At 55.4% G+C, this 15,646-nt stretch overlaps 1 protein-coding gene across 8 annotated transcripts in view; it reads right to left on the bottom strand.

Annotated features, from left to right (window-relative positions):
* KCNN1 (potassium calcium-activated channel subfamily N member 1) overlaps positions 1-15,646 on the bottom strand; it is a 48,811-nt gene that overhangs the window by 21,487 nt on the left and 11,678 nt on the right. For 4 of the 8 annotated variants that reach the window (XM_063800602.1, XM_054672616.2, XM_063800601.1 and 1 more), the window contains exons 3-4: positions 4,251-4,733; positions 3,356-3,451 (exon numbers count right to left, since the gene is read on the bottom strand). In XM_063800602.1, the coding sequence (XP_063656672.1) occupies positions 3,356-3,451; positions 4,251-4,652 (498 nt within the window). In that variant the 5' untranslated portion in view covers positions 4,653-4,733. Of the gene's footprint in view, positions 1-3,355; positions 3,452-4,250; positions 4,734-11,212; positions 11,424-15,646 lie in introns of those variants that run through there. The other 4 variants (XR_010153559.1, XR_008540800.2, XM_054672614.1 and 1 more) reach the window with 4 other exon arrangements.

Raw genomic sequence — 15,646 nt, 5'->3', positions numbered from 1 at the left:
GGCTGAGGCAGGACTCCTTGATCCCAGGAGGTACAAGCTGCAGTGAACTCTGACTGCACCACTGTACTCCAGCCTGGGCGACAGAACGAGATCCTGTGTTTAAAAAAAAAAAAAAAAACAGGCTGGGCGGTGGCTCATGCCTGTAATCCCAGCATTTTGGAAGGCTGAGGCGGGTGGAACACGAGGTCAGGAGTTCAAGACCAGCCTGGCCAACATGGTGAAACCCCATCTCTACGAAAAATATAAAAATTGGCCAGGTGTGGTGGCAGGTACCTGTAATCCCAGCTACTCGGGAGGCTGAGGCAGGAGAATGACTTGAACCCAGGAGGCGGAGGTTGCAATGAGCTGAGATTGCACCACTGTACTCCAGCCTGGGTGACAGAGCAAGACGCCATCTCAAAAAAAAAAAAACAAACAAGTATACATATATGAAATTCACAAACCGTATAATTCTCCCATTTAAAGTGCACAATTCAGTGGGATTTAGTACACCTCTTCTATCTAATTTCAGAACACTTCCATCACCCCAAAAGGGAGCCCTGTCCCCATTAGCAGTCGCTCCTTTCCCAGCCCCCGGCAACCACTAATCTCCTTTCTGTCTCTGCGGATTTGCATCTTCTGAAAATTTCACATAAATGGAAGCATGCGATTTGTGGCCTTTTATGTCTGGGTTCTTCTGCTGAGCGTCGTATTTCTGAGGTTCATCCATGTTCAGTATCAGAAGTTGTTATAGGTTGATTTGTGTTCTGCTGAAAAAGATATGTTGGCATCCTGACCTCTAGTACCTCTGAATGTGCTCTTATATGGAGATAAGGTCTTTATAGAGGTCATCTCGTTAAATGAGGTCATTGTAACGAGGTCGGCTAGTTAAAATGAAGTTAAGCTGGAATCAGGCCAGGCATAGTGGCTCACGCCTGAAATCTCAGCACTTTGGGAGGCTGAAGTGGGAGGATCGCTTCAGCCCAGGAGTTCAAGACCAGCCTGGCCAACATGGTAAGACCCCCTTTCTACAAAAAAAGCAAAAAATTTAAAAATTAGCTGGGCATGGTGGCAAGTGCTTGTAATCCCAGCTACCTGGGGGCTGAGGTGGGAGGACTGTGTAAGCCCAGGATGTCGAGGCTGCAGTGATCTGTGATCAAGCCACGGCATTCCAGTGTGGGTGACAGAGTGAAACTCTGTCTCAAAAAAAAAAAAAGTGGAATCATCTAATTGCAGTGGGCCCTAATCCAATAATGACTGGTGTTCTTATTTTAAAAAGGGGAAATTTGGACACAGACACTCTCAAAGGGAGAACATCATGTGATCCTCAAGGCAGAGATTGGAGTGACACATCTCCTAAGCTGAGAACCCCCAAAATTGCCAGCAGCAACCAAAAGCTAGGAGAGAGGCCTGGGACGGATTATCTCTCATGGCTCTCAGAAGGAACCAACCCTGCTAACACCTTGATCTCAGACTTCTATACTCCAGAACTTTCAGACAATACATTTCTGCTGTTTTGGTGTTTCGTTCTTTTGTTAAGGTTGAATAGGCCAGGCATGGTGGCTCACGCTTGTAATCCCAGCACTTTGGGAGGCCAAGGTGGGAGGATCACCCTGAGGTCAGGAGTTTGAGACCAGCCTGGCCAATATGGTGAAACCCCATCTGTACTAAAAATACAAAAATTAGCCAGGCGTGGTGGCGGGCACCTGTAATCCCAGCCACTCAGGAGACTGAGGCAGGAGAATCACTTGAACCTGGGAGGCGGAGGTTGCAGTGAGCCAAGATCACGCCACTGCACTCCAGCCTGGGCAACAGAGTGAGACTCCATCTCAAAAAAAAAAAGGTTATGCTGGGCGCGGTGGCTCACACCTGTAATCCCAGCACCTTGGGAGGCCGAGGCGGGCAGATCACCTGAGGTTGGGAGTTCGAGACCACCCTGACCAACATGGAGAAACCCCGTCTCTACTAAAAATACAAAATTAGCTGGGTGTGGTGGCACATGCCTGTAATCCCAGCTGCTCGGGAGGCTGAGGCAGGAGAATTGCTTGAACCCAGGAGGCGTAGGTTGCGGTGAGCTGGAGATCGTGCCATTGCACTCCAGCCTGGACAACAACAGTGAAACTCCGTCTCAAAAAAAAAAAAAGGTTGAATAATTGTCCATTGTACAGGTGCACTACATTTTATTTATCCATTCATGCCTGGATGGACATTTGGATGTTGTTTCTGCTTTTTGGCTACTTTGTATTTTTGTTTTTTTGAGACGGAGTCTTGCTCTGTTACCCAGGCTGGAGTGCAATGGTTCGATCTCAGCTCACTGCAACCTCTGCCTCCCAGGTTCAAGTGATTCTCCCGCCTCAGCCTCCCAAATAGCTGGGATTACGTGTACCCGATATCATGCCTGGCTAATTTTTGTAGAGATGGAGTTTCACCACGTTGACCAAGCTGGTCTTAAACTCTTGACCCCAAGTGATCCACCCGCCTTGGCCTCCCAAAGTGCTGGGTTCACAGGTGTGATTTTTGGCTACTTTGAACAGTGCTGTTATCAACATGCGTGTGCAGCCGGGCATGGTGGCTCATGCCTGTAAAGTCCCAACACTTTGGGAGGGTGAGGTGGGCCGATCACTTGAGCCCACGAGTTTGAGGCCAGCCTGGGCAATATGGCGAGACACTGACAAGACAATACAAAAATTAGCCAGGTGTGGTGGTGCGCAGCTGTAGTCCCAGCTACTCGGGAGGCTGTGGCAGGAAAATCTCTTGAACACAAGAGGTCAAAGCTATGACTGCATCACTGCACTCCAGCCTGGGCAACAGAGTGAGACCCTGTCTCAAAAACTAAACAAATAGGCCAGGAGCAGTGGCTGACACCTGTAATCCTAGCACTTTGGGAGGCTGAGATGGGTGGATCCCTGGAGGTCAGGAGTTCGAGACCAGCCTAGCCAACATGGTGAAATCCCATCTCTACTAGAAATACAAAAATTAGCAAGGTGTGGTGCCATGTGCCTGTAATCCCAGCTACTCGGGAGACTGAGGCAGAAGAATCGCTTGAACCCAGGAGGCAGAGGTTGCAGCGAGCCAATATCGCACCACTGCACTCCAGCCTGGAAACAACCTGTGTGTCCCAGAGTCCCAGCTCAGCCCCTCACTTTCTCACTACCTGTTCTTTTTTGTAAATAATCAATGAAAATTAAAACACAGATGTGTGTTTCAAGGAAATCTAGAATGATGGAAACTGTGTGTCTTTATGGAGATCTTTTTTCTATCAGAAGCCAATTATTCATCCTTTTATGTTTTGAGGGGATGGGGTCTAAGGTGGGCTGGTGTGGGGGGATCTGGGGTTTGAGGAGAGGAGCTGCTTCCTGCAGTATTCAGCACTGACCTGGATCTCCCGGGCATGGTAGAGGACAACGAGACCCAGCAGGATGGCCGTGGAGAGGCTGATGAGGCATTTGAGTGCGAATGAGTACAGAGACTCCTGGTAAAGAGAGAGGACACAGCCGGATGGACGCTGGAGGCGGTGGGCCGGCGGCCCTCCCATCCCCTTACCCTGGCTCCCGGGCATGGGAGTCAGCCAAATGGGGCTCTTCCCAGTGGCTTCTCCCACTGTACCCTGAATTTCTGCTAGTTCCCCAGTCCTGGGGCTGCTGTGTGTGAAACAGCTTATCAGGGCTGGGCGTGCAGCATGTGCTGTATTCAGGAAGCGGTGCTCTCCTGTCCTTATTCCTGGGGACTGGGCTGACAGCAAGATGTGTCCAGTGCTTCACAGTTTATGAGGCCCGGCCTCACTTGGGCACAGCACTTCACAGTTCACAAGGCCGGACCTCATCCAGCCTCGGCACTTCAGAGTTTACAGGCTGACACAGCCCTGATCTCTCCATCCTCACACATTCTAGGTGGCATGAGGGAACCCACAGCCAGGCTTGTAACCTGGACGCACTCACTCTCGGAAGGGGAGGAAGATCTTCTGTTGCTCCCCAGAGCAGGCCCACTCTGGGGAACCCCTGTCCTGGGGGGAAGCCCCCCTCCGCCTTAAGCCAGGGTGCAGCCCCTTGACACCTGGCCAGGGAATGGGCTGGAACCTTCCTTCCCCATGTGCAGCCTCCCTGCTACCTTCCTGGAGGTGGGTATGCAGAAGGCCAGGGAGCCCTCACCTCCGGGAGCCCCCTAACACTCCCTATCTCCCGGGGGGCCCTGCCACCCCCAACCCCATGTCAAGAAAGCTAGGCGGGCTTGGTGGAACCTCCCTGGAGTGCCTGGGGGAGGACCACGCCTACCTTGGTGTACACCCCCCAGGACAGCTCGGTCTCCGTCACCATGACGACGATGCCAAACATGCCGAAAATGAGGGCATAGTCGCTGAGGCGCTTCCGCTTCTCGAAGAGCGCCCGCCGGTGGCCCAGGCGGTGGCCCACATTTGAGGGTTTCCCCGAGGCCCTCTGCCTGCCGGCCTCATCTTCCTCATCATCCTCGTCATCGTCCTGGTCCTGGGGCTGCCCCCGGGGGCTGCCGGGTGAGGGCCGGGCTGGCTCACTCTTGGCCACTACCACCTGGAGGCCCGGGCTGTGTGGGGGTTGTGGGGGGTGGCCGGCCTCAGGGTCCGGAGGGTCTCGTCCCAGGGCGCCCGGCCCGCTGCCCAGCGGCCGCCCCACGCTGCCATTGTAGCTGTGGCTGTTCATGACTACCTGGGTGCAGGGGTTGGGCTCGCTGCAGGCCGCCCGGGGCCCGGCATGGCTCAGCGGCTGGGCTCCTGCACTGACCTGCAAGGGCACAGAGGGACGTGGTCACAGCAGGGTCCAGCTTACTGACCAGAAAGGCAAGGACCATCCCGGCCAACCCAGAACGTTCTAAGTTTGGGAGTGGCCCAGATTGCTGACACGTGGGTTTACCATCCCAGAAACATCTGAGTCAGCCTGAATCCCTCCCCTGCTCAAAGCCCTGCCATGGCTCCCCAGTGCCATCTCATTGAAAAAATCAACCCCAGAGAGCCGGGCATGGTGGTGCAGCTCTGGTAATTGCAGCTACTTAGGAGGCCAAGGCAGAAGGACCGCTTGAGTTCAGGAGTTCGAAACTGGCCTGGCCAACATGGCGAAAACCAGTCTCTACTAAAAATACAAAAACTAGCCAGGCGTAGTGGTGCATGCCTGTAGTCCCAGCTACTTGGGAGGCTGAGGCAGAAGAATCGCTTGAACCCAAGAAGCAGAGGCTATAGTGAGCCAAGATCATGCCATTGCACTCCAGCCTGGGTGGCAGAGTGAGACTATGTCTCAAAAAACAGAAAAAGAACAAAGAAACTCCAGAGCTAGGCCCAGTGGTGCACACTTGTAATCACAGCTACTCAGAGGCTGAGACTGGAGGATCACTTGAGTCTGGGGGTTTAAATCCAGCCCGGACAACATAACTAGAGCCGATCTCTAAAAAAAACAAAAACAAAAACAAATAAAATAAAACACGAAACTCTTCACTATGGCCAAGGGGCCGTCTGTATCTGGTTCCCACCTATCTCGTCCTTCTTACTCTCCCCAGACCCAATCCCTCCAGCCACAATGGTCTCCCAATCACCAGATTCCAACAAGTTCATCCTTCTCTGATACCTTGCACAGGCTGTGCCCTCTGCCTGGAATGCCCCCCTACCAGAGCCCTGCCTGCTGACTTTATGTGTATCCAAGCACCTAGAACAATGCCTAGCAAACAGATGACGCTCAGGAAACACTTGCTGAACGCTGGAAGATGAAATCTACCAACGGGCTTGCCTGGGAGGATAGGGTGGCTAATGGTATGCTTAGAAGGTGGTTTTCATCTGAGCTCATCCTCTTCCAACCTTCAGACTCTTGGATGAGTTAACCTCACCTCACCGTGCCTCCTGCATTTGTAGGCTCCAGCACTGTGCCCTATGGGACATTAGGGACCCTGGCTGTGGCTACAGAGATCCTGAGGCTCCCTCCTGCCTGGGCAGGAGGAGATCCATAATCTCCAAACAGATTCCAAACAGAAACCAAATGGATTCCAGGAGGGGATCCATGATCTCCAAACAGTGTGGCAATGCAGGCTTTAACTCCAAGATCTAGAATCGATTCTGCAGGGCTTTGTAAGACATAAGACATGCTTGGCTGGGCTCTATGATCTCAGGCTAGCCTGTTTCCCTGCCAGGCTATTTGAAAAGCACCCTGTGTGATTACAGAGCAATGTCCTGTGGCATCATGTGTGAGAGCAGGGACCTCAATGATGGTGACACAGTCATCATGCTCACCAAGGCATTGAGAGGCTGTCTGAGACTCTGGATCCAACTTGTCAGATTCTCCCCTGCCCTGCCCAGCCCAGTATCTCAGACCCTCAAATGCACTCCTTGCCTGCTCTGTAGCCCAGGCTGGAGTGCAGTGGGGCAATCCTAGCTCACTGCAGCCTCGGACTCCTGGGCTCAAGTGATCCTCCCACCTCAGCCTCCCAAGTAGCAAGGACTACAGGTATGCGCCACCACCCCCAGCTAATGATTTATTTTTCTGAGATCAGATGAGATCGGGAGTGTTCAGGGTGGTATGGCCATAGATGATTTATTTTTATTTCTAGTAGAGATCAGGCCTTGCTACATTGCCCAGGCTGGTCTGGAACTCCTGGGCTCCAGTGATCCTTCCTCCTCGTCCTCCCAAAGTGTTGGGATTACAGGCATGAGCCACTGTGCCCGGTCCCAGGCTCCATTCTTTATGTAAATGTTCTCCTGAATCCTAATACTGCCAAGAAGTGGGTCCTGGGATTTGGCCAGTTTTACAGATGGGGAAACTGTGGCATGATGTTGTGAAAGAATCTGCCTGGGCCGGGCACGGTGGCTCACGCCTGGAATCCCAGCACTTTGGGAGGCCAAGGTGGGCAGATCATCTGAGGTCAGGAGTTCGAGACCAGCCTGACCAACATGGTGAAACCCCGTCTCTACTAAAAAGACAAAAAATTAGCCGGGCGTGGTGGCCCATGCCTGTAATCCCACCTACTCAGGAGGTTGAGACAGGAGAATCGCTTGAACCCGGGAGGCGGAGGTTGCAGTGAGCTGAGATCATGCCATTGCACTCCAGCCTGGGCAACAAGAGCAAAACTCCATCTCAAAAAAATAATAATAATAATACAAACCTGCCTGAAGACACACCTTCTCCTTGCAGGGAAGATTCCGGACCCGGCTCCTTTGTGAGATTTTCCCAACAAGCTGGGCAGGGGTGGGTGGAGGGCCAAGTGTTATCCCCTTTGAAATGGTCACAACAGCATGCACTAGGGGTCCCCCATGTGCCAGGCCTGGGAGAAGGGTTGGGGGGCAGCTGTGTGCACAGGCAGAACACTTCCCACCCCCACTGGGGGTGACAGACTAACAGATCGTCATTCCAGGACACAGCAAGATGAGCCACACTGGCTGGGTGCAGTGGCTCACGCCTGTAATCCCAGCACTTTGGGAGGCCGAGGTAGGCAGATCACTTGAGGTCAGGAGTTTGAGGCCAGCCTGGCCAACATGGCGAAATCCTGTCTCTACTAAAACTACAAAAATTAGCCAGGTGTGGTGGTGGGCACCTGTAATCCCAGCTACTTGGGAGGCTGAGGCAGGAGAATCGCCTGAACTCGGGAGGTGGAGGCTGCAGTGAGCTGAGATCACGCCACTGCACTCCAGCCTGGGCAACAGAGTGAGACTCTGTCTCAAAAAAAAAAAAAAAAAAGAGCTACACTGCTGGGTTGGACATGGGTGACTTTGGCCGCCGCACACATTGCAGGACCACCTATGCCTTTGTCCGGCACCCCCCACACTGTGTCTGTCCCTCACGATGTGTCTCCAGATACTGGTGTCAGCACACAGGAGTGCAAGAATCATTCCTTCGTGGCCGGGCGCGGTGGCTCATGCCTGTAATTCCAGCACTTTGGGAGGCTGAGGCAAGTAGATCACTTGAGGTCAGGAGTTCAAGACCAGCTTGGCCAACATGGCAAAACTGGCTGGGCGTGGTGGCTCACACCTGTAATCCCAGCACTCTGGGAGGCCAAGGTGGGTGGATCACCTGAAGTCAAGAGTTCAAGACCAGCCTGGCCAACATAGTGAAACCCTGTCTCTACTAAAAATACAAGATTAGCCGGGCGTGGTAGTGGGCACCTGTCATCCCAGCTACTTGGGAGGCTGAGGCACAAGAATCACTTGAATCCAGGAAGTGGAGGTTGCAGTGAGCTGAGATCATGCCACTGCATTCCAGCCTGGATAACAGAGTGAGACCCTGTCTCCAAAAAAAAAAAAAAAAAAAAAAAAATCATTCCTTCTATGGTCAGGTGACCTCATGAGTCTCAGAACTTGTCCCACCCCTTCCCACCCTCACCCATCACATCAATCAGTCTGTGGCTTCCTGTGACCAGGCACTTCACAGCTTGTAAGGCCTGACCTCCTGCAGGCCCAGCACTTCCCAGTTTATGAGGCCTAGCCTCATGTGGCCTAGTACTTCCCAGTTTATCAGGCCTGACCTCCTGCCGGCCCAGCACTTCACAGTCTATAAGGCCTGGCCTCGTGGGCCCAGCATTTGACAGTTTATGAGGCTGACCTTGGCCCTGATCTTTCCGTAACCTCACAAATACTTAGGTGGGCCTTCTGCTCCGAGGCTCAAACCCCTGCCCACTGCCTGAACATCCGCTGGCTACCAGGTGGGGCTGGGAGCTTGCACTAGGGTGCACACAGGAACCCCAGATCCTGCCCTCCTCCAGGGGGCCCAGGAAAACCCAGGCACCCCTTCCACCATCCCCGAGGGTGGAAAACTTCCCCAGCTGGGGATGGGGGGCACAGGGATGAGAAGCGGGTGGCCTGGCAGACAGAACCCAGAGGGGGTGTAGGCCTCCGAGGGCCTCTGCAAACGACCTTCCGAAACGCACCAATGAAGATGCAATTTGGGGATGTGACTCAGCCACCCGACGCATGGGCCAAATTCAGCCGTGTGTCTGCCATGTTCCTCCTCGCCTGGCAGCCGCGTCCTAAGGTGCCCTGGGCAGGGAGGGGGTGGGGAGGAGGAGAGAAATGGCAGGTGGCTTCCAAGAGGGTGGAGGGGTGGAGGGGTGGAGGGCTTTCCCGGCACCCACCACATTACTGTGGACCGGGCTCTTACTATGCTTTGAGCCTGAGATCAGGGTGATCACATTTAATCCCTATCACCACCGGTGAGCAAGGTGGCATTCCCGTTCCCATTTTACAGACGGGAGACAGAGCTCAGAGAAGCTCAGCACCTTTTGCCCAAGGTCACCCAGCCAGGAAAGGCAGGGACTAAATTAGTGCCATCCAGGCGTGGCAGGTGGCAGGGTCTGCTTTCTGGGAGGGGAACTGGCCTGGTCCTGCCGTCGAGAAGCCACTAGCTTGGAGCACAGAACTGATGAGTGCCTGGGCCTTCCCCATTCCTGGGTACACATCCCCTCCCCCACTGCAATCTGGGCCTAACACTGGAGTCCCTGGGACCCTCAGGGATTCCCAGAGACCCAGGAGCCCCTGGGAACCCTCAGCCAAGGTTTGGATGCCCATGAAAGGGTATGTTTTTCTGGGTAACAGCCCTGGGTTTGCCAAGTGAGGAATACCACCCTATTAGCTAGGTATACACCTAGTTCCAGCTATTCAAGAGGCCAAGGCAGGAGATCACTTCAGCCCAGGAGCTCGAGACCAGCCTGGACAACTAGCAATATCCCATCTCTAACAAACAACAAACATCCTACGGGGTGTATTTGGGTTGGAAGGTCTTTGATATTGCCTTACTTTTACTACTCTGTCTGGTCATGAGAGCTCCCTTCCCTGAAGCCTGGGGTGGGGGGGATGAGCAGAGACCCACTTCCACACCCTCCCTGGAGACACACACTTCTGGGGGAATCTCATGTGCCTGGGGGGACCCAAGAGAGCTCTTGAGGAGAGGATGAGGGTAGCAGGGAGCAGGGCTGATGGCTCCTTAGATTCCCCACCCAACAGGACATGGGAAGAGACAGAATCCCAGTCAGGCCCCCAGGGCCCTCCAGCGAGCATTTTTACAAATGACAGGTTGGTTGAGGCAGCCACTGAGAAGGGGCCCTAGGTACCCCTGCCAGGGAGCAAGTTACTGCCCACTCCTTGGCCACCTGCTTTGTAAAGATTCCTCATGGTGCCTCCCCCCCACCCCCCCACTACGAGGGTTGGTGTCCAGAACAGAGTAAGATCTCGCATGGCAAATGCTTTGCAGTCTGTAAGAGCTTCATGCCATTGATTTCTGTTCTTCAGAACTGGACCAAGAGAAGGTGCTCCCTGCCCCTCAATCCCCAAGGCAGACCGCCCCTGCTCCCCAGATGCACACCCAGGGGCTTCCGGGTACCACAACCAGATCAGCACACAGCAGAAACTTCTGGGACATGTGGGCCTGTTGTGGGTCCCCAGCGGGCGCAGCCAGAGTCCGGGTGTCCCTGCTGAGGTTGAGGAAGGTCTCCGAGGATCCCCCTTCCCGCCACCACCCCCACCCCTCCCTTCCCCTCCCCTCCCCCAATAATCATAGGGCCCTAGCTCTGCAGGGCAGACAAACACTGCCTGCCCTCCCGTCCCATGGGCCGCCCAGGAGCCAGTGCAGCAAGGCGCTGGCTACCCGCCCGATCCCCCCATCACCACCCGCCAGGAGCCTGCCAGCAGCCAGCAGGGTGCAATTAGCCTGCTCTCCTGGAGGCTGCCTCCCTCGGGGGCCCTCCATTCTGATGCATCTCCATCAGCCTCTCCGCTCAGACCCCAGCCTCGGGAACTCCCATCTGCTGGCCAGCCCTCCAGAACAGCACGGGCAGTGCCCCGAGCTGGGTCCGGGACTTCTGTCCGGGGAGAGATGGAAGACCCGGTTTCCTGACCCCTCCCTGAGTGCCCCAACCCCTGGATCCAGGGGCCAGTGGTGGGTCACCTCCCTCCCATTCCCAAGTCATTGCGGGTCACTGTCCATCCCTGAGAGCTCCCCGACCTCCAACCCTATCTATGGAGTTTGGAGACTCACAGCTCTGCCCTCCCCCAAAGTGAACCCTGCACCCTCCCCCTCCCCGGATGGGGGTGCGTGGATCCTCACTCACTCGGGCAATGTACATGCATTCATTCCCCCCACCTTTCCTGTGTCTCCTAGGCTCCGGACCGCACGGAGACCCTCCCTCTTGGCCCCTGCCCCAAACCGCATCCCCCTCCGAGACGTGCCTCCCTCCTTGGGCTCCCTGAGCTGCAGACCCTGGATCCTCCCGCACCCTCACCCATCCTACCCTGTACCTGCGGGGCTCGGCCCGAGCGGGCGGACAAGGCTGGAGGGGAGAGGGTCCCGCGCGGCCGCGGACCCCCAGTCGGGAGCCGGAGCCGGGGTCGCGGACGGGGCGGGCAGCAGCGAGCGGGCGCGGGGCCCGGGGGCGGAGGGGCCGGGGGCGGCGGCGGCAGGCGCATCCCCCGCCGCCCAGTCCACGGGCCCGGCGGGGGGCGAGCGCCCGCCCGGGCCGGGAGAGAAGGGGGCGGTGCGACGCGGGAGCCGCCGCCGATTGGCCGAGCCCGGGTTGGCACCGCCTTCGACGACCCCGCAAGCCCCGCCCATATTTAAAGATCCCACATTCCCCGGCGCCCCCTGCAACCCCCCGGCATGCGGCTGGTCTTCGAACTCCCCCTCTTGCCCCATACGACGGGGAGGACCTTGGTGAAGCTCCAACCCCCGCCCCCAACAGCCCTCCGGACCTCCTAACTATACCCCCTCCCCAAAATTAGGTCCCAAACTTCAGCCGCTCTGTCAACCTTTGCACGCCTGGGGACTGTCCTCCCCGTAAGCATCAGCTGAAAGACAACTTTGCAAAGCAACTCAATGCCTGCCCCTCAAACGACCTCCTCCGGGGTCTAGCTCTGCATAGGGGAGCCTTGAGGGGGACTAGGGTGATTGCAAGTTGGGGGGTGTCTGGGAGCCAGGTGTAGGGCCTTCCAGGGGTGGGACTGGGTACATGCTGGGGCACTCGGTTAGAGGCCACCTTCTGTGGGAGGAGAGACGCCCGTCTGGATCAGGCCACCCAGTCCTAACCTCCAACACCCATTTCCAGGATGACAGGAAGCTAGAGCCCCAGGGAGTTTGGGATCACCAGGGCTGGGGGTCCCCAAAACTGTGCTCCTTCCCCCAGCACCCAGGCTGAACTTGGCCGACTCATTCATTCAAAGTTAATGGCGGCTCCAGGGAGCTTTGGGGACCAGTGGGTAGGGAGCTCTTCCTTCCTCTTCTTCCAGTCTTACTGCCTCTGCCTCTGCCTCACCCTGTTCCCACCAGGCTTGGGGTGACTGTGTTCAGCTCTGTCCCCCACCAGCCTGGGGGCTTCCTGGAGCCAGCAGATCCCACCTCCTATCTCTCTCCCACACCCTCCATCTGTTTTCTTCCCAGCCCAGAGCTTTGGCCCAGGTCAGGAACATCTGAGTGTTTATTCCTGAGGGAGGCTGTCTTCTGTGTTTCCTCTGCGGAGCTCAGAAAACAGTTGGACTGAAGGAAGGAAGGAAGGAAGGAAGGAAGGAAGGAAGGAAGGAAGGAAGGCAGGCAGGCAGGCAGGCAGGCAGGCAGGCATGAATGAGGGATAGCTGCATGGGCTGAGGGTGGCAGTGAGTCACAGAGAGGCCAGGTGATGGCTCAGAGTCTCAGACAGGACCTTTGTTCCCTCCCCTGGAGAGCCCGTTCCTCATCCCAGCCTGTCCAGACTGCTCTGCACAAGGCCCGGCCGTGGTGACAATGCCCAGGGCTGAGACAATCAGGAAATAGAGGCCTGGGTGGTCCCGGTCAGATCCACAGAGGTACCAGGCGGGGTTGGATAGGATCTGTAACAGGGGGCTGTTACGAGTGATCTGACCAGACACAAGCAGCTTTGAGAGTCACTGCAGAGCAAGAAAGGGGTTGTGGGGACCCCGAAGGGGCAGGTTTTCAGCCACACCTGAGAACCAGCCACCCCTCTTGCATCTCTCCACTGACTCACCAGCACTCCAACCTCCAGCCAAGCCTTCTCAGTCTCCCCTCGCCACAGTTCCCATCTCCAGGCCTTTGCACTTGCTGTTCCCCTGCCTGGACCACCAGGAGCCCCCGTTTCTAAAGCACAACATTGGAGCCACCCACAGCTCCCTCAGGATTGGGCACATCCCTGAACCACATTCAATGCTCCTGGCCCCTGACAGCTCAACCCAGCCCTTGCAGGAGTCCCTGAGCCACGAGAAGCATACCATGCCCACGGGCTGACCCTGGTCTGCTTGCACAGGCTGTAGCATCGAACGCTTTTTTCTTTCTTTCTTTCTTTCTTTGAGACAGAGTCTCACTTTGTCGCCCAGGCTGGAGTGCAGCAGCACGATCTCCACTCATTGCAACCTCTAAACCTCCACTTCCTGGGTTCAAGCAATTCTCATGCCTCAGCCTTCCAATGTAGCTGGGATTACAGGCATGCACCACCAAACCTGGCTAATTTTTGTAATTTTAGTAGAGACGGGGTTTCACCATGTTGGCCAGGCTGGTCTCGAACTCCTAACCTCAAGCGATCCACTCCCAAAGTGCTGGGATTACAGGCGTGAGCCACCGCGCCCGGCCAGATGCTTTTTGAATTCAAGTCTAACATGTAACTGTCCCGAAATTCACAAAAACATCAGCCACAGCACTCCACTGCCCCCAATCCCCTGCATCCCTGCCCACGCCCTGAAGCCCCTGTACCCACCTTCTCCCTCTGAAAAGACCTGTGCTTGTTCTCCTTTGCATTCACCTGCCCTGAGGGATCGGGGACTGCCCCCATCAAGAAGTGGAACTTGGACAATCAATCTGGTGATCAACGGCCTTGCCTCCCACCTGAGTCAGTCCTGCCACCTGCTGGAATCCCACCCCTCAGAGACAAGGTTGGCAGCATGAATGGGAGTCAAGGTTGGATGGAGGTGGGACTTCTGGTGGGGGCTGTCTGGGTCTCTGTTCCAGGCAGAGCCTCTCATCAGCCCATGGTTGGCTGGAAGAGACCCAAGAAGCCTGCAAGTGAGCCTGTCAGGCAGCCAAGACGCCCCCGGGACTCATGCCCTGGGAAACTGCCTTGCGCACAGGCTGTGTCCTCTGCAAACGTCAAGCATGGTGGAGGCGGCTGGAGAGGAAGCCCCTCCGCAGGGGGCCTGAGGGCTGGGCCTCTGGTCTCTGGGCAGTGTCTAAGGGTCTGGGTGCAAGAGAACTGGAAGACGTTCACAGGAGCTCAGGGACACAAAGGTAGTGGCCTGAGCAGGGAGTGGCCTGGCCACACGAGCATCTCCCTACACCTCCATCCCCAGCACCCCTCCACAGGTGCATCCACTGAAATCTTGGACCCAGCCCGGGCTGCCTGGATGGAAGCTGGAACCTGGGCCCCAGTGAGTGTCAGGATGGCAAGGGTAAGATATTCACTCATTCAGCCATTTATTTATTCACTGATTCATTCATTCATTCACTAATTCATTCATTCATTCACATATCCACATAGCCCCTTCTCTGAGCCTGGTGCTGGGGAATGCAGCACCCTAGAGAGATACAAACCGTGCCCCTCTTGAAGCTGGCTTTCTAGAAGAGGGGGACAACCCTCTCCAAAAATGGAAATAAAACTGAGAATTTTAGATACACAAAAGTACTGTCCAGCCTAGGCAACATAGCGAGACCCTGTCTCTACAAAAATTTTTTTAAAATTAGCTAGGCATGGAGCCATGTGCCCGTAGTCCCAGCTCCTTCGGGCGGCTGAGGCAGGAAGATCGCTTGAGCCCAGGAGGTGGAGACCACAGTGAGCTGTGATCATGCCTCTGCCCTCCAGCCTGGGCAACAAAGCAAGACCCTACCTCAAAAAAAAAAAAAAAGTATCAGAAGTATCAGGAAGAGATCCAAAAAAGTTGAAAGAACTAAGAACGAGGACAGGGAGACTTGAGTTAGGGTGGTCAGGGAAGTCTCTTAGAAGAGAAATCATTTGAGCTGGGTGTGGTGGCTCATGCCTATAATCTCAGCACTTCGGGAGGACAAAGAGGGCAGATCACCTGAGGTCAGGAGTTCGAGACCAACCTCGCCAACATGGCAAAACCCTGTCTCTACCAAAAATACAAAAAATTAGCCGGGTGTGTTGGTGGGCAACTGTAATCTCAGCTACTTGGGAGGCTGAGAGGCAGGAGAATCGCTTGAACTTGGGAGGTGGAGGTTGCAGTGAGCCAAGACTGTGCCACTGCACTACAGCCTGGGCGACAGAGTGAGACTCTATCTCAAAAAAAAAAAAGGTGGCCAGGTGCAGTGGCTCACTCCTGTAATCTCAGCACTTTGGGAGGCTGAGGCAGGCGGATCACGAGGTCAGGAGATCGAGACCATCCTGGCTAACACGGTGAAACCCCGTCTTTACTAAAAATACAAAAAACTTAGCCGGGTGTGGCGTGGTGGCGGGCGCCTGTAATCCCAACTACTCTGGCGGCTGAGGCAGGAGAATGGCGTGAACCCAGGAGGCGGAGCTTGCAGTGAACCGAGATCGCGCCACTGCACTCCAGCCTGGGCTTGACAGAGCAAGACTCCGTCTCAAAAAAAAAAAAAAAAAAGCCTGGGCGTGGTGGCTCACGCCTGTAATCCCAGCACTTTGGGAGGCCAAGACAGGCGGATCATGAGGTCAGGAGTTCAAGACCAGGCTGGCCAACATAGTGAAACCCCATCTCTACTAAAAATACAAAAAATTAGCC

The sequence above is a fragment of the Pan troglodytes genome, chromosome 20 (genome assembly GCF_028858775.2).
Source record: "Pan troglodytes isolate AG18354 chromosome 20, NHGRI_mPanTro3-v2.0_pri, whole genome shotgun sequence".
Classification (NCBI taxonomy): domain Eukaryota; kingdom Metazoa; phylum Chordata; class Mammalia; order Primates; family Hominidae; genus Pan; species Pan troglodytes.
This window is presented reverse-complemented; position numbering and strand designations above follow the sequence as displayed.